The sequence below is a fragment of the Dipodomys merriami genome, unplaced genomic scaffold (genome assembly GCF_024711535.1).
Source record: "Dipodomys merriami isolate MVZ:Mamm:240054 unplaced genomic scaffold, mDipMer1.0.p SCAF_2, whole genome shotgun sequence".
In the NCBI taxonomy this organism is placed as follows: Eukaryota; Metazoa; Chordata; class Mammalia; order Rodentia; family Heteromyidae; genus Dipodomys; species Dipodomys merriami.
The window spans coordinates 38,432,123-38,452,824 of NW_027203381.1; the positions used below are offsets into that span (position 1 = coordinate 38,432,123).

The 20,702-nt window shown below is 41.2% G+C and overlaps 1 protein-coding gene across 2 annotated transcripts in view; it reads left to right on the forward strand.

Moving 5' to 3' along the window:
* Nucleotides 1-7,492: 7,492 nt before the first annotated feature.
* The window catches only part of Osbpl1a (oxysterol binding protein like 1A), a 217,440-nt gene continuing 204,230 nt past the window's right edge, over nucleotides 7,493-20,702 (forward strand). The window contains exons 1-5 of one of the 2 annotated variants that reach the window (XM_070029418.1): nucleotides 7,493-7,613; nucleotides 8,668-8,712; nucleotides 12,063-12,148; nucleotides 16,266-16,388; nucleotides 19,934-20,019. In XM_070029418.1, the coding sequence (XP_069885519.1) occupies nucleotides 16,268-16,388; nucleotides 19,934-20,019 (207 nt within the window). In that variant the 5' untranslated portion in view covers nucleotides 7,493-7,613; nucleotides 8,668-8,712; nucleotides 12,063-12,148; nucleotides 16,266-16,267. The remainder of the gene's footprint in view (nucleotides 7,614-8,667; nucleotides 8,713-12,062; nucleotides 12,149-16,265; nucleotides 16,389-19,933; nucleotides 20,020-20,702) is intronic. The other variant, XM_070029419.1, reaches the window with a different exon arrangement.

Here is a 20,702-nt window from a genome sequence, read left to right on the forward strand (position 1 = left end):
CAAGTGATAAAGCATTATCCTTGAGCTGAAGAGCACAGGGGCAATGCCAAACCCAGAGTTCAAGCCCCGTGACCAACAACAACAACAACAACAAAAGTGCCAGGCGTTGGTGGCTCACGCCTGTAATCCTAGCTACTCAGGAGGCTGAGATCTGAGGATCACAGTTCAAAGCCAGCCCGGGCAGGAAAGTCTGTGAGACTCTTATCTCTAATAAACCACTCAGAAAACCGGAAATGGCGCTGTAGCTCAAGCGGTATAGAGTGCTAGCCTTGAACTGAAGAGCTGAGGGACAGCTCTCAGGCCCAGAGTTAAAGTCCCACAACCAAAAAAAAAAAAAAAAAAAAAAATCATAAGTGGTGCTGTAGCTCAAAGTGGTAGAACACTAGCCTTGAGCAGAAGAGTTTAGGGACAGTGCCAAGGCTGAGTTCAGGCCCCGTAGCCAAGAAAATTTAAAAAAAAAAAAAAAGAATGCTTACCTCCAAGAAAGATTATATAGATGAAAGAAGTTTAGAGGAAGAGAAAAATTGCCCTTTTGGTTGTTTTGGGTTTTATTAATTAGTCTGTGGGTCAGAAGCTCAAAAATAATGTAGAGGCTGGGAAGGTGGCTCAGTGGTAGAGCTCTTGCCTTGCATGCATGAGGCCCTGGGTTCGATTCCTCAGCAGCACATAATCAAAAAGAAAAAAGCCAGAAGTGGTGCTGTGGCTCAAGTGGTAGAGCATTAGCCTTGAGCTGAAGAGCTGAGAGACAGCGCCCAGGCCCAGAGTTCAGGCCACATGACCGGACCCCCCCCCCCAAAAAAAAGAATAATGTAGAAAGACACTATATGTTGGAAATAAATTTTACAACTTCAGCGGTGGGGGCAATAGTGGGGGGCAGGGGAGGGAAGGAATAGTAGGAGAAAAACAAAGGAGGGGGTATGTATTCATTACCTTACTCATGTAACTATACCCCTCTGTACAGCATCTTTACCATAAAATTAAAAAAAAGAATAATGTAGAAAGAGAAAGAGTTGGGAAATCTGAGCATACAGTGCTCTCAGCCATGGGAGCATAGGAGCCCATCTAGGAAGCCTGTAAGGAGAGGTAGACTTTAAGGCAGATTTTGTGGCATGTATGGGAAAGTCCTAGGACAAGGAAATCAGAAAAACAGAGAAGAGCATTCTCAGAAATAGGGAAGGGCACCAATGTCAGTTAAGATAAGGACTTAGAAAAAGCCCACTGAAGTTTGCAAGGAGGAGGCCTGTCAAGTCCTAACCAGGAGGATGGCATAGTGGGAGCAGAAGCCAAGGTGGGGGAAAAAATAACAAAAATATTGTAGAACAAGAGAGAGAGAAAAACATGTTTGTCTAACCATTTCCACATGTTCAACTCCTGTTAATTTCAGTAACTTAACTTTGAGATTCACCTTTTCTGTAAAGCATTCATTCAGCCTCCACAGGGGGGAATCTCAAATTTTCTTTTTATTTTATCTGCTCTTTTTATGGGTTATAAAAATTATTGTATATATCTTTTTCTTTCTTTTTTTTTCTTTTGCCCAACTTATTTATGTGATATCAAGGAAATGAACCCAGGTTCTCATGTATGCTAGGCAAGCACTCTATCACTAAGCCACATTCCCAGCCCCTATTTTATATGTCTTAGTATACCTCTTGATTTATAAGTCCTACATACATTTAATTAGGTGCCTGAAGTCAAGGTCTATTTTCTAAGTTTTACCATATATATATATATATATATATATATATATATATATATATATATTTAGTTTATTTAGTTTTTACTATGTCTTATTCTCTCTCCTCTCTCCTCTCTCCTCTCTCCTCTCTCTTTCTCTCTCTCTCTCTTTCTCTCTCTCTTGTCTGTTTCCTGATAGTGGGGCTTGCACACAGGCCCTGGGTGATATCCCTTAGTTTTGGTTTGTTTTTTTCACATTTTTTGCTCAAGTGTGGCACTCTACCACTTGAACTACAGCTCCACTTCCTACCTTTTTGTGGCTAATTGGAGATAAGAGTCACACAGACTTTCCTGCTTAGGCTGGCTTTGAAATTCGCTCTTCAGATCTCAGACTCCTGAGTAGCTAACATTATAGGCTTGAGCCATGGTGCCTGGATCTTTAATCTATCATGAAGCCTTTCATGTATACCCAGTCACAAAGTCATGATAAATGCCTACTGACTCTGCCAAATTTTCTGCCCTGTTAAGCCTCCACATTTAAATTTTTTTTCACTGATAATCCTAAAATCCTAGATAGTTTAAAAAAAATCTGTTTCCAGCCTTGATTTCTTTTTTTTTCTTATTTGTCGGTCATCAAGCTATAACTCAGGGCTTGGGTGCTGTTCCTGAGCTTTTGTGCTCAAAGGTAGCACTGTACACTTTGAGTCACAGCTCCACTTCCAGTTTCCTGAAGATTAATTGTGATAAGAGTCTCACAGCTTTTCCTGCCTGGGCTGGATTCAAACTATGATCCTCAGATCTCATCCTTTTGGGTAGCTAGGATTACAGGCATGAGTCAACAGCACCCAGTTTAACCTTGATTTCCTACCCAATGTATATTTCATATTTTCAGTTTTTTGCACTCCAATTTACTATTGAAGCTACTCATTTCCTATTCAAAGCTAAGGCTAAGTATAAATTCTAACACTTCTAAATCTCCTCTCTATTCTAGTTTGCACTGATATAGTCCTCCAAAACCCACTATAATTTATTCACTAGTTTTGGTATTATTATTCATTTTTGTTAATTATATACTTTGCCTCCCAAATTGGGTTACATACCTCATGAGGCCAGGAACTTACATGTAAATATGTCACTTCTTTGTGATATCTTCTCCCCTCCTTTCTCTAATATGCTCCCATCTCTCCCTCCTTCCTTTCTTTCCTCTTTACGACCTGATCTTCCCCATCCTTTCCCCATTTTCTATCACTTGAGAAAAATATCTACCACCAGAGGGCAGTAGGGAGATTAGGGATACTATAGATAGAAAACAAGCCACAATTTTAAGTTAATATTGTGACAGGACTTAAAAATCTACACTTTTTAGTTTCATAGAATTGGCTGTGATTTAAAAATAATTCTAGCAGATTGTTTTTGGTCGGTCACAGGGCTTGAACTCTAGGCCTGGGCCCTGTCCCTCAACTCTATCTGCTCAAGGTGAGCGCTTTACCCGCTTGAGCAACAGTGCCACTTTTGGTTTTCTAGTGGTTTATTATCACAGACTTTCCTGCCCGGGCTGACTTTGAACCTCGATCCTCAGATCTCAGCCTCCTGAGTAGCTAGGATTACAGGTGTGAGCCACTGGCACTCAGCCAATTCTAGCAGATTTTAAGAGAGAATAGTGTTAACTGCATATCAGATGCATTTGCCTAACTTCTGCACAAGAGTGAGATGGAACATCTGGGAAGGTAAGGTGGAGAAAATTCAAGGTAGCTCATGCTAATCTTGTGTGTGTGTGTTTAATTGGAGATAAGAGTCTCTCAAACTTTTCTGTCCAGGTGCCTTGACCATGATTCTCTGATCTCAGCCTCCTGAATAGCAAGGTTTATAGTGATCAGCCACTGGCACCTTGCTGCTAGTCATTTAAAAATGTTTAGATGACTGGTCTGTGAGGTGAAGAATTATGCTTATTCTCTTCAGCTTTCTGTTGTATAATGAGAACTCATAGGGGAGAGTTGTATAGAGCTAGTCTTTGCCTCAGTAAGAGGAAATTCTAACAATAATAATGTAGGGGCAGGGTAGTGGTTTGGATGCCTAGGTGCAAGGCTCACATTAGGCTCCTAGCAGTTTGTAGGCTCACAAGCTTGTGCCACCATGTCCAGCTTTCCTCCAAGGAGTTTAAATACATGACTACTCTGCCTGGGCTCACCTGGAACTCAGATTCTCCTAATCTGTTTCTCACAAGGTGTGTATCACTTCACCTAGGTATAGATTGAGAAGCGCATGTGTGATCTCACAAACTTTCTACCTATGCCAGCCTTGAAACATGATGCTCCCAGTCTTAGTCTCCCAAGTAGCTAGGATTATAGGCATGAGTGACCTGCTTAGGGCAGGCTTTCTAAAACTAAAGGATTAAGGTTGAGCTGGACATTCTGACCAAAGAATTCCTATCTTATGGAAAAAGCCATGGATCCCCCCACCAGGGCTCCCAGCTGGGACCTGGTGACTCAAACCTGTAACCCTACTCAGGAGGCTGAGGCTAGAGGATCATGGTTTGGAGCTAGTCCAGACAGAAAAGTCTGTGAGACTCTATTTCTAATTAATTAGCAAACGTTGGACAGCAGGTATAGATCAAGTAGTGGAGTGACAGTCACCAGCTGAACATAAAGTCCTCAGCCTGAATGTGCATAGGTCTGTCACACACACACACACACACACACACACACACACACACACACACACACACACACACACACACACACACACACTCCACAGGATAGGGGATGAAAATAATTGGAACGTGTTCTCCCAGCAGTGGACCCCAGAAGAATTTCAAACTAATTTCTCATGTCCTGATCCCTAAAATTGCCTCAAGTTCCTGCCTGGCCAATTTCCGCTACTTGTTTTGGTTTGGTATCTGTGCAGTACCTTCCCTATTTGCTTAAGTTAGCCAATGGACTTAGAGGGTCTTCCCAAACTTTTTGTATGGAGAGCCAGTAAAATCAGTCTTTGGTGGAAGGCAGTTGCTTAAATATCTATGTGTTAGAACCCTGGAAAAGAGAAACAGGGACAGAATTAAGTCTAGAATTTAATGCATGGAAAATATAACAGCTCCTTTCAGTTATTAAATGAACTGAAGCTAATGCACAAATAGCAAAAAGTAAAAAAAAAAAGTAAATAGAGAGCTTTTAAGAGAGAAAACCCTCCAATGAACTCATGCCTTGATTACCTAGAATTAATAATAAGTACAATATGTTTAATATGTAGGTGTAGGGATGGTTAATTTCCCCCAGAGCAACTTTATCTGGATTTGCCTGATGACATCTGACCTACTTTTCAGTAATTACCCAACGTCTCAGTCCATAAAATGCTCCCTTTAATAAGATATAAGAAGCCTTCAGCATGCTCCTGTGGCACTTCAAAGCCACATTGGCATCAGGGGAATGTTTGTAAAGCATGTAACACATAAGGTAGAATCTGAGGTGTCTCAGGCTTAACACAAAACTGTTGGGACAAACATTAGGTATTACGTTCGGAAGTAGCTCAGATTTTGGAGGGACTCTGAGATGTGAGATAGTTATAGAGAATCATAGTCTCCTAAGGGATTCTGAGACAAAAGAATCCCAGATGAATCATGTGTGAACAAAGGCAATGGGCAATTCTGGGTAAGCCCATCCTGGTCGAATTTACCTGGTGAACTTTTCAGTCTATATCAGATAAGCCTGGAATGGCAGGGCCTAGAGTTAGTTTGAAATTCCTTTCCCATCACTCCAGAGCTTCTTTTTCTATTCCTACATTCATTGTAGATAGGTATTTCAATTACTTTAATGTAATCCAACTGCAAAGTTAAAATGTGTACCTGCTCTTATGCTCAGAAAGGAGAGTGGAGGGAAATAGTAATTACTTCCAGAGGCCCATGTCTGCCAAATGTTTGCTTGTTTTTTTAAAAAAATAAAGCAGGATGATAGTGATGCTTAGAATGGTACTGTTCAATATGGCAACTGCTAAACTTATGTGTCTATTTACATTTAAAATATTTAAAATTAAAATTAAAATCTTTAGTCACATAAATTACATTTCAAGCACTCAGCAGCCATATGTGGCTGGCTAGTTGTTCCTGAATGGACAATCTAGAATTATAGAACATTTCCATCTCTGCAGAAAGTTCCACAAAATAGTAGTGTTCTAGAACAATAAATTCTATTATATCATTCTTGTGGTTTTTAAAATCTGTATTAGTCCTGTAAAAACACAGTACAACTAATAATCCTACTAAGACTAAAACTTCTTATGGATAGTTATAATGATTAGTATTCCATCTCTCTCTCTCTCTCTCTCTCTCTCTCTCTCTCTCTCTCTCTCTCTGTCTCTCTCTGTGTGTATGTGTGTGTGTGTGTGTTGGTAGCAGGCCTTGAACTCAGTACTTCATGCTAGCTCAGCTTTTCACTCATGGCTAGTGTTCTACTACTTGAGCCATGTCTCCAACCTGGGATTTTTGCTGGTTCATTGGAGATAGAGTATCTCAGACTTTGCTGCTGGGACTCACTTCTAACTGAGATCTTCACATAGCATAGCTAGCATTACCAGTGCTCCAGTTTAATTCTTTCTCTTCATATTGACTAGGAACTATTTTTCATTTGCAAATTGAAGAAAAAAGTTGCAAAGTAAAACTCATGAATTTAGGCAATTAAATAACCACAGAGTAAATAAAGGCTTTTGTGGAATCCTGTGGAAAGTTATTTTAATAGTCAACTTTTATTTCAACTATAGCAATAGTTCATTATCCTTAGAAAATCAGTGCTGAGGTTTCTTCTTTTCTGAATCAAATTTGGCTGTCTTAGTTACCACACATTTCTCAATTAAAATATCTCCTTGGAGAAGTGCTCATTTTATTAATAAATGATGTTGCCAATTTGTCATATACAAGCAAGGTTACTGATGTTCTCCAAAGACATTGTAAAAGATCTGCCACATGATATATCATATGTAGCCCAGTGAGTAATTGGTCCATCATAGGTTTTCAGCACATTCATTTGACTTTAAAGAACTACACTCTTGAATGATACCTATTTGTTAACTTTTTTATTTTTAAAAAATATGTAAGCTGAATACTTATAAAATTCAAAAAGCAGAGAAACTTTTCTTATAATTTCCTGTCATTTTAGTTAGGCATAAATATTTTTAAAGCTGAAATGGTATATGGGTTTGAACCTTCACACCATGGGGTGGACATCCAATCTGAAAAGGTGGGCTGTTCTTGAAATATTACTTTGAAAGACATTTCGTAAATCTTTGTTTCTATTTCTGTCTCACTGATACATAGTTTCTCCTAGTTACATTATTACATTTTAAGGCCATCTTTTGACTTGTGAAAGAGAAAGGTGTAACTCATCTACACTGCCCAGTAAGTTCCCCAAAGTCAAGTCACCCTCGAAGGGGGTGAAATATCTGGAAAGCTGGGCGATGGATTTGATTAGTATCTCATTTGCAGAGTATTAACCCATTATGTATATTTTGCTTTAGTTCAGAGATTTCTCTGGCCACCTGTTAGCTCCTGGTAGGGTGGGCCCCTGGTTTCCCTTAGGAATTAAGGTGGGCGGGAGCGCGAAGGCCCCACCCCTGTCCCCACAAAGGGAATCAAAGCCTGGCGTGTCCCTCGCCCGCCCCAGCCCGCCCCCGAGCAGGCCAGGGGCGTGGCATGACTCCGCCCCCAGTCACGTGTCTGGCGGGGCTCCAGCTGTTCTGGCGCGCGCGTGCGAGCGGGCGGGCACTCACCCGGCGGGCCGCGGGAAGCGGTCGCGTCACTCGCCAAGCCGCGCCGTCCCGAGCTCCTCCGGCCTCCCCGCGTTGGGAGGCCAGCGCCACCCACAGTCGGCGACGCCGGCCCACCGACGTGGGGCCGGCAGCCGGAAGGCCTGTGGCCTTGGCCCCTCGCCTCCGGAGCCCGAGTGACCGCAGAGGTCAGTTTCTCGCGGCCGACCCCGCCCGGGTCCGAAGCGGCTCCGGCGCCGGGGACCCTAGGCCGGGTGGCCTGGCGGTCGGGGGTGGGCTGTCCGCGCGTGCGCGCGTTAGCGCGTGCGCGTCTCCGGCGTCTGAGAGGTGGGTCGGGGTCGCGGCGGGGGTCGCGGAGCGTGGCCGCCCGGCCAGCCCCTGGCTTCTGCAGCGCTTCGGGAAGTTGTTACGAGTCACAGCCCGTGGGCACTTGTTGCGCTTGCTCGCCGGGGGGCCGCGGGTTCCTGCGGGTGCCCCAGGCATCACCTACGACGCCCTCCCCGGGCACACTGGTTTCTCGGCGGCGTCTGGTGCGCATCCTGACTTCAGTGTCCCTCCAGCCGGCGGCCGCCGGGTCCACAATACAAGTCATGCGTTGTTCACGTGACCTTGCGACGGGGTCCCCGCGTGGCCAGCGCCGCAAACCCTGGAAGAACCCAAGGGAGATTTCCAAGCCGGGCGCAAGACCCCGGCTGGAAAGATCCGTTCCCCCCCCCCCCCCCCCCCCCCCCCCGCTGCTGTGAATTGGCGGGAAGCCCTGACCAGGGCGAGCGCGATTTCGTTTTCAGGTGTCGGTGTTTAGGCACACGACGTGGGATTGCACCGTCTCCCCGGTGATGATAAGGCTGCTTCGGTCTTGCCAGTGCATCCGCGAGGTTTTAAGACGACCCTGTGTTTTCCTGACATGGCTTGTTTGTCTCCATTAGGTGGCATTTTGGATTTGGAGCTTGGAACATTCTTGTTCTCTACTCAACATTTGGAAAATAGTGTGCTTTCTTTTGGAGGGCTACTGTTGTTTGCATTCTAGTCGCAGTACGGTTACTATTGTGGTGTGGTAAATGTAAATTATAAATCCCTCAGCCGAGAGTTTAAAGATCTCTTTCTTAACTACTGAATGGCTACAACCCCCCTCTCTGATAGTCCTAAATTACTAGGGAGGCTGTATCTACAACCTTCAGGGAGAAAACGAATGGTCAGTAACATTAATTTCTTTTTTTTTTTTTTTTTTCCCATTTCTCTCAGGCTGAGCAACTTCTGCTGGACTGAGCAATAGATAATTCAATGGAGGTAACAGTTTTAGTTTTATCAGACATAGTTGTCCCAAGGCTGGGAATGTGGCTTAGTGGTAGAGAGCTTGCCTAGCATGCATGAAGCCTTGGGTTCGATTCCTCAGTACCAAATAAACAAAAAGCCAGAAGTGGTGATATGGCTTCAAGTGGTAGAGTGCTAGCCTTAAGCAAAAGAAGCTCAGGGACAGTGCCTCCAGGACTGGCCAAAAAAAAAAAAAAGGTGTCCCTCTGGGTAAGATTTGGAAGAGTCCTTTATCAATGATACTTGATAATTATTTTATTGTGAAACTGCAGGAATTTGTGGCTGGTGGCTAATCCCTGTCTTTGGAGGCTGCCTATTTTTGCAGATACAGTTCAGTGCTTAGACTTCCTTAGGTAGTAGTTTTTTTTTTCTCTATTTATTTATTTTTATTTTTATTTTTTAATTGTGAGAATACCATACAGAGGAGTTACAATTACATGGGCAAGATAATGAGTATAGGGGCTGGGAAGGTGGCTCACTGGTAGAGCACTTGCCTTGCATGCATGGGTTTGATTCCTCAGCACCACATAAGCAAAATGAAAAAAAGCTGGAAGTGGCGCTGTGGCCCAAGTGGTAGAGCACTACCCTTGAGCTGAAGAGCTGAAGGACAGGCCCAGAGTTCAGGCCCCACAACCGGGCACCCCCCCCCCCAAAAAAAAAAAAGATAACAAGTACATTTCTTATCAAGCATTGTTGCCTCCTCTTTGTTTCCCCTTCCCATCCCTTCCCATCTCCCCCTCCATCCCCATCCCTACCCCCCAAAGTTGTAAAGTTTGTTTTTTGACATAACGACTTGTACATCTCATTGTGCAATGGGTCCACTTGTATCCCTAGTTAAATGATTTGTTTTTGCTCTTCTCCACAAATTATACCAACATCAAATACAGTGAAAGCAGGGGTTATACCATGGGGGGGGGCATACAAAGCAATATAGAAATCATCTTATAAACATGTAATAATAGTTCTCCTCTGGTATCTCTTAAAGGCAAATGATAATGTGACCGAATGAACAACTTAAGTCAAAACAAAAAACAACACCACAGCCAGTCCTTTTTTTTTTTAAATTTTTTTGGGGGCAAATAACATGGCTTGATGTCTAATAAATATATTACAAATTTTCTCCTACTGGCTTTAGAGAGATATCCGGGTAATGGTTATATTTTTTCAAATATATATGTATATATATATGTATATAGTTGGAATTTGTTGGCAAATTCTTATCTGTTGATATTACTAGAAGGTAAGCTTCCTAAGTACTGAGAAAAGAAGTCCACTGATCACAAGATCCCTGAAAGTAGTCTATTCTTGAGAGAGAATAAGGTAGCACAAGCATGTGAGATACTTGAAATGGTTTAGTCTTTAGTCAGTTCGTTTTTTTTAGGTGGGTCTGATGGTATCAGAATTTTGTTGAGGACCTTGTAAATTCCTTCAGTTCCTAGAAAGAACACAGGTTTTATCAGTGTAGACAATAGTCAGTGCCAACAATTCATTAGTTCAGTTTCAGAAAAGGCACTGCACTGTGTGCAGTATATATTTATGATTCTGGTGTCAGTAAATTATATGAATGCTTTCCCTAGAAATGTCTAGTTTTTTCCTCCCATGATTTCTCTCACTAATAATGTATTAGTACAGTCAGTTTTAAGGATAGTCACTTGGATAGCTGAGTTCCTTTATAAATCTACCTACAAGTAGGAAACTACTGTATAGTGAAAGCAGTTCTTAATTGTATGTTTTTCTATCATGTGACAGTGGAAAGTAAACCACTTGTGTACTTCCCACTTAGCTTCCCTTTTTAAGCTGGTATAGTGTCCCATGCCATTTGTCCCCGCTTCCAGTCCCAGCTATATAGGAGGTGTTTGAGGCCAGCCTGGACACCATAGCCAGACCCTGCCTTTTTTTTTTTTTTTCTTTTTGGCAGAGGAGTGTCACTGTGGTACAGTGGAAAATGCTTGTTAGCTTTTATCACCAGCATTGAGAGGAAAAAGAAAAGTTTCTCTTGAAAAATTGCTAGTGGAGAGCAGGGGGCTTAGGTCTGCAATCCTAGCTACTCCAGATGCTTAGATGTGAGAATTAAAGTTTGAAGTCAGCCCACACAGGAAAGTGAGACTCTTATATCTCCAATAAATTACCAAAAAGACTGGAAGTGGTACTGTGGCTCAAGTGGTAGAGCACTTAGCCTTGAGCAAAAGAAACTCAGGGACAGTGAGTGCTCAGGCCATGAGTTCAAGCCTCAGGAGCAACACACACACACACACACACACACACACACACCCTCCACACACACACACACACACACACACCCTCCACACACACACACACACACACCCTCCACACACACACACACACACACACACACACACACACACACACACACACATACACACACACCCTCCACCACCCTCCAAAAAAAAAAACAACTTGCCATAATACATTACTAGTCAGTCTTATACAGTGAGTTTCATTTAATTTTCAAGATGATTTTCATATGTGAAATAAAATTGGAAAACCTTCAAATCATTTTGTATGAAGTTTAAGGAATTTTATCATTAAAAGGTAGTTTTTCATGAACCTCCTTGTATTTTCATTACCAAAAGATTTGTTTCATGGACTTCTGTTTTCTTTGTTTCTGTAGACTCTTTTTTTTTTTTTTTTTGGTGTCCTAGGTCTTGAACTCATGGACTGGGTACTGTTCCTGAGGTTATTTGCTCAAGGCTAGTGCTCTACCACTTAAGCCACAGCTCCACTTTTGGATTTTTGGGGGTGGTTAATTGAAGGGAAGTATCTTACTTTCCTGCCTGGTCTGGCTTCCAACATTGATCCTCAGATCTCAGCCTCCTGAGTAGCTAGAATTGTTGGTACAAGCCACCAGTGTCCCAGAAACTCAGTTGTTTTGAAGTAGGAAGTTGAAATTCAAAGCAGGGGTAAAGCTAGGATTACTTTTTGATATTTGGAACAAAGAAAAAATTTTAGCACTTGAAGTTTAAAAAGTTTCATAAAGCAAAGCAATGAAGCTTATTCTCATCAATTTTAACACTATATATACATGTATATATATATGTGTATACACGACTTATTTATGTAAACCTTCCAATTGAAAATAGTTAAAACAATAAATACCAAGTAAATAGGGTTGGTGTTCCTATATCTATGGTATATGAATATTAACAGAATGAACAAAAGACTAGGTAAACAATACCAAATATTATTAGTGTAAATAATACCAAATATTATTAGTGTTAACTTGATATGAGCATTTTTATAGTGATTTCAATGGTTTTCAAACTTAAAAATGACATAATAACTTTAGCCAACTCTTTTCTCCCCAGAAGAGCAATTTTTTTTTAGTCAGCACACTGACTGAAGATGAAAGTTTCACAGTTAGAAGTTAAGTGATTTCATAACTGAACAACAGGTGAGTACTTCCAAAAAGAACTTATAAATTGATGCTTTCCTTAAATTGCCATTATTTGGATACTTTCTTAGTTTTTTATGTTTATTTTTGGTGCAGGTCCTCCTAAAGCTTGCATTCAGGGCCTGGGGGCTGTCCCTGAGCTAAAGGCTAGCACTCTACCACTTGAGCCACAGCTTCACTTCTGGCTTTTTGGTGGTTAATTGGAGATAAGATTCTCTTAGACTTTGCTGCCCAGGCTAGCTTTGAACTGAGGACCTCATATCTCAGCTTCCTGAGTAGTTAGGATTATAGGTGTGAGCCCAGCTGGTACCTGGCTTTTTTTAAAAATATTTACATAGTTGAACAAAGGAGTTCAAAGTCATTTTCAACATTTTCCCCCATTCTTTCCAACCAACCTGTGTTTGTTTGTTTGTTTGTTTGTATTGTGGGGCTTGAACTCAGGGCCTGGCTCTTGTCCCTGAGGTTTTTTTTTTTTTTTTTTTTTTTTGCTGATGGCCAGCACTCTACTACTTTCAGCCATAGCTACACTTCCAGTTTTTCTTTTTCTTTTTTTTTGGGGGGGTCTGGTTGTGGGGTCTGAACTCTGGGCCTGGGTGCTGTCCCTCAGCTCTTCAGCTCAAGACTAGCACTCTACCACTTGAGCCACAGCACCACTTCCAGCTTTTTTTTTTTTCCTGCTTATGTGGTGCTGAGGAATCGAACCCAGGGCCTCATGCATGCAAGGCAAGCGCTCTACCACTGAGCCACCTTCCCAGCCCTACACTTCCAATTTTCTAGTAGTTAATTGGAGTTAAGAGTCTAACAGACTTTCCTGTCTGAACTGGCTTTGAACAGTGATCCTCAGATCTTAGCCTCCTGAGTAGCTAAGATTACAGTTGTGAGCCACCAGTGCCTAGCTCAACTTGTTACTCTTTTAAGTTGTGGTTGTTGGTGGTGGTTGTGGGGTGTGAACTCAGAGCCTGAGCTCTTTTGCTCCAGGGTAGTGTTCTACCTTGGTAGAGTTGTTGAGCCAAGCTTCATTTCCAGGTTTTTTGGTGATTAATTGGAGATAATAGTCTCAGGGATTTTCCTCTCCAGGCTTAATTTGAACAGTGATCCTCAGATTTCAGCCTCTGAGTGCTTAGAATTGTAAGCATGAGCCACCAGGACCCAGCTGTCATTCTTCAAAGTATATAATAATGTCTCCTTCCTTCCTTCCTTCCTTCCTTCTTCCTTCCTTCCTTCCTTCCTTCCTTCCTTTCTCCCTCTCTCCTTCCCTGTCTTTCCTCTCTCTCTCTCTCTCTCTCTCTCTCTCTCTCTCTCTCTCTCTCTCTCTCTCTCTCTCTCTCTCTCTCTCTCTCTCTCTCTCTCTTTCTGTCGGTCATGGGGCTTAAAGTCTGGGCCTAGGTGCTGTCCCTCAGCTTTTCAGCTCAAGGCTAGTGCTCTACCACTTGAGCCACAGCCCCACTTTTGGTTTAGCCACATCGCCACTTCTGGTTTTCTGAGTGGTTTATTGGAGATAAGAGTCTCACGGACTCCTCAGGTCTCAGCCTCCTGAGTAGCTAGGATTATAGGCATGAACCACCAGCACTCGGCCTGCATATATATTCTTATTTGAACTTTTTCTCTGAATCAATTTTCCCTAGGTTGCTTTCTTCCTTGGTCATTTAGTTTTAATCTCTTTTATATTTTAGTCTTTGGTTTTTTAAATTTAAATTTAAATTTTATTGTCAAGGTGATACACCTAGGGGTTAAAGTTACATAAGTAAGGTAGTGAGTACATTTCTTGTCGAACATGTCTTGTCAATAAGTTGGCTCTTATATAAGAATGAGTAACTAGGCAGATGATAGGGACAGCACCCAGGCCCAGAGTTCAGACCCCACAACCAGACCCCCCCAAAAAAAAGAAAAAGAAAAACTGGAAGTGTAGCTATGGCTGAAAGTAGTAGAGTGCTGGCCATCAGCAAAAAAAAAACAAAAACCTCAGGGACAAGAGCCAGGCCCTGAGTTCAAGCCCCACAATACAAACAAACAAACAAACAAACAAACAAACAAACACAGGTTGGTTGGAAAGAATGGGGGAAAATGTTGAAAATGACTTTGAACTCCTTTGTTCAACTATGTAAATGTTTAAAAAAAAAAGCCAGGTACCAGCTGGGCTCACACCTATAATCCTAACTACTCAGGAAGCTGAGATATGAGGTCCTCAGTTCAAAGCTAGCCTGGGCAGCAAAGTCTAAGAGAATCTTATCTCCAATTAACCACCAAAAAGCCAGAATGGTAATGGTCAGGACAGGTGGGCCTTACAGTGAAGCTAGTAGCCAATAGGTCATCCAACAGTGGGACCCATCAATGTCCCAACAGTGGGGACATTGATCAAAATGAATCAAGCAACTCAATGGCAGTGTGGGGAGGGAGAGAATGAGTGGGAAAGAGGGAATAGCTGACACTATACAAAAGGAAAGGAATGTACACATCACCTGATGTAGAAGAAATAACTGTATTGTCAAAGCCCATAGAATTCACAAACCTTATAGACCACGATAGACAATTTATCCCATGAAAGTTAGAATGTGTTTGTGGATTTAACTAAGCATCACTATCCCACAATACTGTAAAATTTGTGAAATTATGTAATCAATCACAATACAGAATTTGCAAAAAAAATGTTGTATAGAAGAGGGATTATAGTTACATAAGTCAGGTAATAGTACATTTCTTTCTTTCTTTTTTTTTTTTTTTTTTTTTTTTTGGTCGGTTGTGGGGCTTGAACTCTGGACTTGGGCACTGTCCCTCAGCTCTTCAGCTCAAGGCAAGTGCTCTACTGCTTGAGCCACAGCGCCACTTCCGGTTTTCTGGTGGTTTATTGGAGATAAGAGCCTCATGGACTTTTCTTGCCTGGGCTGGCTTTGAACCATGATCCTCATATCTCAACCTCCTGAGTAGCTAGGATTACAGGTGTGAGCCATGTGCATCTGGCTTATGAGTGCATTTCTTTTTGGACAATGTTACCCCTTCATTCCCAGTTTTTCCCTCCCATGCTCACCAACAAGTTGTAGAGTTAATTTTCAACAGAGTTTCTAGTGAGTACCACTGCTTCATGTTTTCATCCATTATCATTATCTTCTCAACGTAACATGAATGATTGCATGTATTTATATTCATATTGATTAGCAGTTTATTGAAGTGTACATTTCCTGTTCATGCTGGTGATATGTATTCTCATTTTTTTTTTAGCTTTTGCTTATCTAATGGGCAAACATTTGTATTTCATTTATTTGACTTGATTATTAGACTGAAATATGCACTACTGGGATTTGATATTTTTATTTGCTCGTGTTGCCAAATTCTTCAAATTTGGTTATGGTTTTTGCATTTCGTTTGTGCTTGGTAAGAACATAAAAAATATATTGTCTAAACTTTATTTTTCTATTCATAGTTTTGGACTGTTTTTTAATATATTAATTTACATTTTTGCTGTCAAAACATTTCTATATAACTGCTCATATTTTAATTCTATTTGCATAATACTATGTGTTTGACAAAATACTTTCATAGAATCTCACAAGAGCTCAGGAGGTTTTTTTTAAGTATTATAGTTTGCATTCAGGACCTTATTCTTGCTTGTTTTTGATCTGCTGATGAATCACATGTCCAACCCTTATTTGCACTTCTTATTTTTGAGATACAGTCTCTCACATCCTGCTCAGGCACATGCTTGGACTTTGATCACCTACTATAGGCTCAGATAACAAGCATACATCAATCACCATGTCCATTTTCTTTCATAGAGATGGAGTCTTGTAGAATTCACTGCCTGGGCTGGACTTAGAACTGTGATCTCCCCATTCTCAGACTCCCAAGTAGCTAGGATTACAGGTATGAGCCCCTAGTGCCTGGAGATTGGTTGTATTTTGTAGGTGAGGAAACTAAGCTTGCACTTATGTCTAGTGTAATTCCTTCGGTAATATTACAAAAAGCAAGGAATCTCATTTGAGTTTTGGCCCTGCAAAACAATTCACCGTGTCTATCTTATTAGTTGCAAAAAGATGTTTTGTTTTCCTTTCGTTGTTAGCAGGTAAGATATAAAAGCCAATTACATTCCCAGATAATAACAATATCATTATTATTAATGTAGAAATGAACACAGAAACAGAGCAACAGCTTCTTCATCATGCCAGAAATGGCAATGTTGAAGAGGTAAGACAACTATTAAAAACCATGGAGAAGAATGAAGTGATTGCTGTTATTAATTGCAAAGGTGAGCTTTGAATGTTTGTTTGTTTGTTTTTTTTAATGTTTCATGTGTCTTAACTACTTTCTAGAATATTCAACCTTAATCTTGCATACAATAAATCTTTTTTTTTCTGCCATTACAAGGGGTTTCAATACAGGTCTTGGACTTGCTTGCTTTACTGGTATTCAACCACTTCAGCCATGCTTCTAGCTGGTTATTCTGGATATGGAGTCTCATGGTCTTTCTGCTTGGCTGACTTCAAAGTGTAGTACTCTAGATCTTAGCTAGGATTATAGGTGTGAGCTATCAGAGCCAGCATAAATCTGTCTTTTATCTTGGTAAAGGAGAAGCCTGGTAAGCCTGATGCTAATGTGTGTCATGAAAAAGTAGGTGAATGATGGAGTAGTCAGTTGTGAATTAGGGAATGGGTAGTTTTTGAGTGAATATACATACATACATAGAATGAAGGAGGAACTAAGCCTTCAACTTCTAGAGCACAAGGTTACCCTGTGCCACCTACATGGAAGATGTGTAAAAAAGAAGGGAAAGTAGAAATCTGGACTTGGAAGTCAGTAGCATGTAAACAACATTAAAGCAGTTATAAATGTTTACATATATTTATGTATATATAAATACTATTTATACTAGGAAATACTATTACAAGTTGACAATAATAAGTGAACCCCCTCTTGGAGGAAGTTGCAGAGATATTTAATTGAAATCAGAATGCAGGGCTATAGACGCCAGGGAGGACTATGGTCTGTGCTGTCCAGGTGCTGTGCTGGCAGGTGATAGAATGAGGTGATCCTGAAAAGTGTCCTTGGGATTTAATGAGCATTTTTCATGAAAGTTGAGGGCCATGTTAATGACATGGTGGGAGATGAAGCTAGTATGCAATAGGTGGGAAGTTGTTACAGCAGGAATGAGATAGAAAGAGCAAGTAAATAGTGGATGTGAGAAGGGAGGGTGAAGAAGAGGGAAATTAGTAGGGAAAGTTGGTTGTTGGCATATTTTTGCTGGTTACATGGTAGAGAGCACTTTTCTCCTTCCTGTGAGGCACAGAAGGAAGAGAACATTAAGATAGAGGAAAAAAGAAGTGCATGAGGAGACAGGAGGGCTAGAATCTTTTATATGAAGAGGAAAAGATGACAGAAAGCATGTTCATGTAAGTAGGACGGTAGACTGGTTTCCAGGAAACCTGGGGAGTTGTAGGAAAGCTTCTGCTTCTTCTGTGAAGCTGAAAGGCATGGTGTGATTGCTAAGGGGTGAAGCGTCTAGGTAAGAAACTTGAGAAGAATAGGAATGCATTGGAATAGCTGTTGAGGGACATGGGAGAAGCACTGCAACTTGGAATTGTAGCATGCCTGTTTAGTTAAAGAATGTAATCCTGAATGTAACCATATGGTGCCATCACTCATCAAGGTTCTGGTATTTTTCTTCACTATTAATGTGGTTATGATTATGGAGAAACTGAGCTATTGTGTTTATCATTCTTTGGGACTGTTCTAGACTGTTTTGACAATGATAGAGATGTAAGGCTGTTGATTTCAAAATGATGGCATGAAGTCTCAAAGAATGACAGATTTATTGAAGGAGATGAAGGCAGGACTATGATTAAAGATCTGAGAGGTTGATTAACTTAGAGAAATCTGGGGTAGGGCTGGGAAGGTGGCTCAGTGGTAGAGCGCTTGCCGTACATGCTCAAGGCCCTGGGTTCGATTCCTCAGCACCAATAAGCAGAAAAAAAAAGCTGGAAGTGGCGCTGTGGCTCAAGCGGTAGAGTGCTGGCCTTGAGCTGAAGAGCTGAGGGACAGTGCCCAGGCCCAGAGTTCAGGCCCCACGACTGGACCCAAAAGGAAAAAAAAAAAAAAAAGAAATCTCGGGTATACTTGTATGCACAAGCTGGAATGTTGGGAGTTTAGTGAGGAGTGGCTAAGTTCATAGTGGCACTCAAGTTTGGGCTTTGTCAGTGGGCATCTCACATTAGGCAGAAGCACAGTTTTTGAGAAACAAGGGAAGTTAGGAAACAGAATAGCAACACCAATCGACAGTGAGTCTGTCTAGGATACTGGCAGGATTTGTTGTGGGAAGAGTGTGTTACTTAGTTATTTGGTGAGTGGTCAGTCACTAGGAACTACCAGAGACAGCAGAGTTAATATGTGTGGGAGCTGTGGCTCAAAGAATTGTGATGTGACTGGAAAAGCTATTGACCAAGACAGTTTCGATATGGAGGTTCTTCCCTTAGCCTCTGTTCAGTTAGGTGCAGTGGGTGTGTGCGAATGGAGGCAGGGTTGATTATCAGGGACACTAGGTTTCTTTTCAGAACAAAAGACAAAAGTAACATTTAGTGAAGTAGATGTGAAATAGAGCTACTGGGATTTATTAATTGTTAATTAAGGGTTCTGTAGGACACTCCTGAGAAGAAACAGATGCAATAGTTTGGATAAATTGTTGACAGCTGTAGTCTCATGTCGATTTCTGAGGTAGATTTTCTAAACCTGTGGTTGATTCTCAGAGGTAGGTGGCCTGAAAAATTTTGTTCAGAACCTGAAATCTAGGGGCTGAAGGATATGTAGGATGCAGGTGAGATCGATCCTACAGTGTTAGCCATTAAGCTTCTCCTGGAGAATGAGCTCCTGGACTTTGATAATGGGATTGAGTATTTGATAGAGAGGTATTGATATTCATTGTAGCTTGATTAAAATTTTTGGTAATCTTTTGGAGCTTAGTTCTATGGTATAGGGACCTTTATCTATTTTTCAAGATTGAATTATATAGCTTTTTTTTCCCCCAACAGTCAATTGTGTTATTCCCCTCAGCTCTTTTTCTAAGATTTGATATTTCATTTCATTATTTTTTCTTTTACTGTTTCTGGTTACGTAGTTTGACTTTATCACTCAAGTAAGCCAATATCCTCATTAACAGGGATTTTTTAAAATCTAAGTCAAAGACTCAATTTTAGTAACTATCTGTAGAGCTAACAGGGTTCCAAATGCTGCTGATTGCTTATCTTACAAGTTTTTACTTTCCTTGTACTACCCTTGGCTCCCCAGTGCACCTTCCTTCAGTGGTACAGGTTTTCAAAAAGAGTTGTTAGGGAGAAGGATGAAGCTCAGTAGTAGAAAATTTGCCTAGCTGGGGTTTGATCCTTAATACTACAAGAGTTGCTTGTCATTAAATGTTACACATATGGCAACTTTTACTATATGATGATAAGATGCTTAAAGACTCAGAAGCCTGGAGTCAGCAAACTGATAGGGATCATGTAGTTTGATATAATCCAGTCATGTCTCCCTCTGCTCTTTAGGAATGAGGGTGATGGTCAAAAAGGTGGCCCTTAGTTAACCCTAGTACTGCCAAAATGGGGCAGCATCAAAGTTGGATGTAGTCCATTGTACTAATCCATCACACTTGTTATCCTTCTTACTATGTCATGTCTCTTGCCTCTTGATCAGAATGCAGTGTGAGGACCCATTGGCTAATTACTCATGTAGCTTATAGGACATGTTCAGTTTATTGTAAAGTTATATAAATAGTGTCTAAAAATTCTTCATCTTATTTTATTTTAGGAAGAAGTAAGTCTAACTTGGGCTGGACACCTCTTCATCTGGCATGCTATTTTGGACATAAACAAGTTGTCCATGATCTGTTGAAGGTCTGCTTATGGGCTTTAATTTTTTAAAAGATAAATACTATGAAAATTGTAAGACTTAAGTCTTAGAAAAGCCAACTGAGCCAGGAGCCAGTGGCTCATGCCTGTAATCCTAGCTACTCAGGAGGCTGAGATCTGAGGATCATGGTTCAAAACCAGCCCAGGCAGGAAAGTCCATGAGACTCTTACCTCCAGTAAACCACTAGAAAACCGGAAGTGGTGCTGTGGCTCAAGTGGTAGAGTGCTCACCATGAGCTGAAGAGCTGAGGGACAGAGCCTAAGCCCAGAGTTCAAGCCCCACGACCGACAAAAAAGCCAACTGAGAGCAATAACTCATGAAAACACTTAATTTTTCTTTAATAACCACATGAGCTAGGTTAGCTTCATTAAAATTCTGTTTTATCATTTTATTTTTTACATAATTGTTTTTTTCTTCCTTGTATGTATGTGCATGTGCTTGAACTCAGGGCCTTAACACTGTCCCTAAGCTTTCTTTGCTCAAAGGCTAGCACTCTACCACTTGAACCACAGACTCACTTCTGGCTTTTTTGGTGCTTAATTGACTTCTAGCTTTTTTGGTGCTTAATTGGAGATAAGAGTCTCATGAACTTTCTTGCTTAGGCTGGCTTTGAACTGTGATCAGATGTCAGCCTCTCTGAGTAGCTAGGATTATAGGTGCAACATTA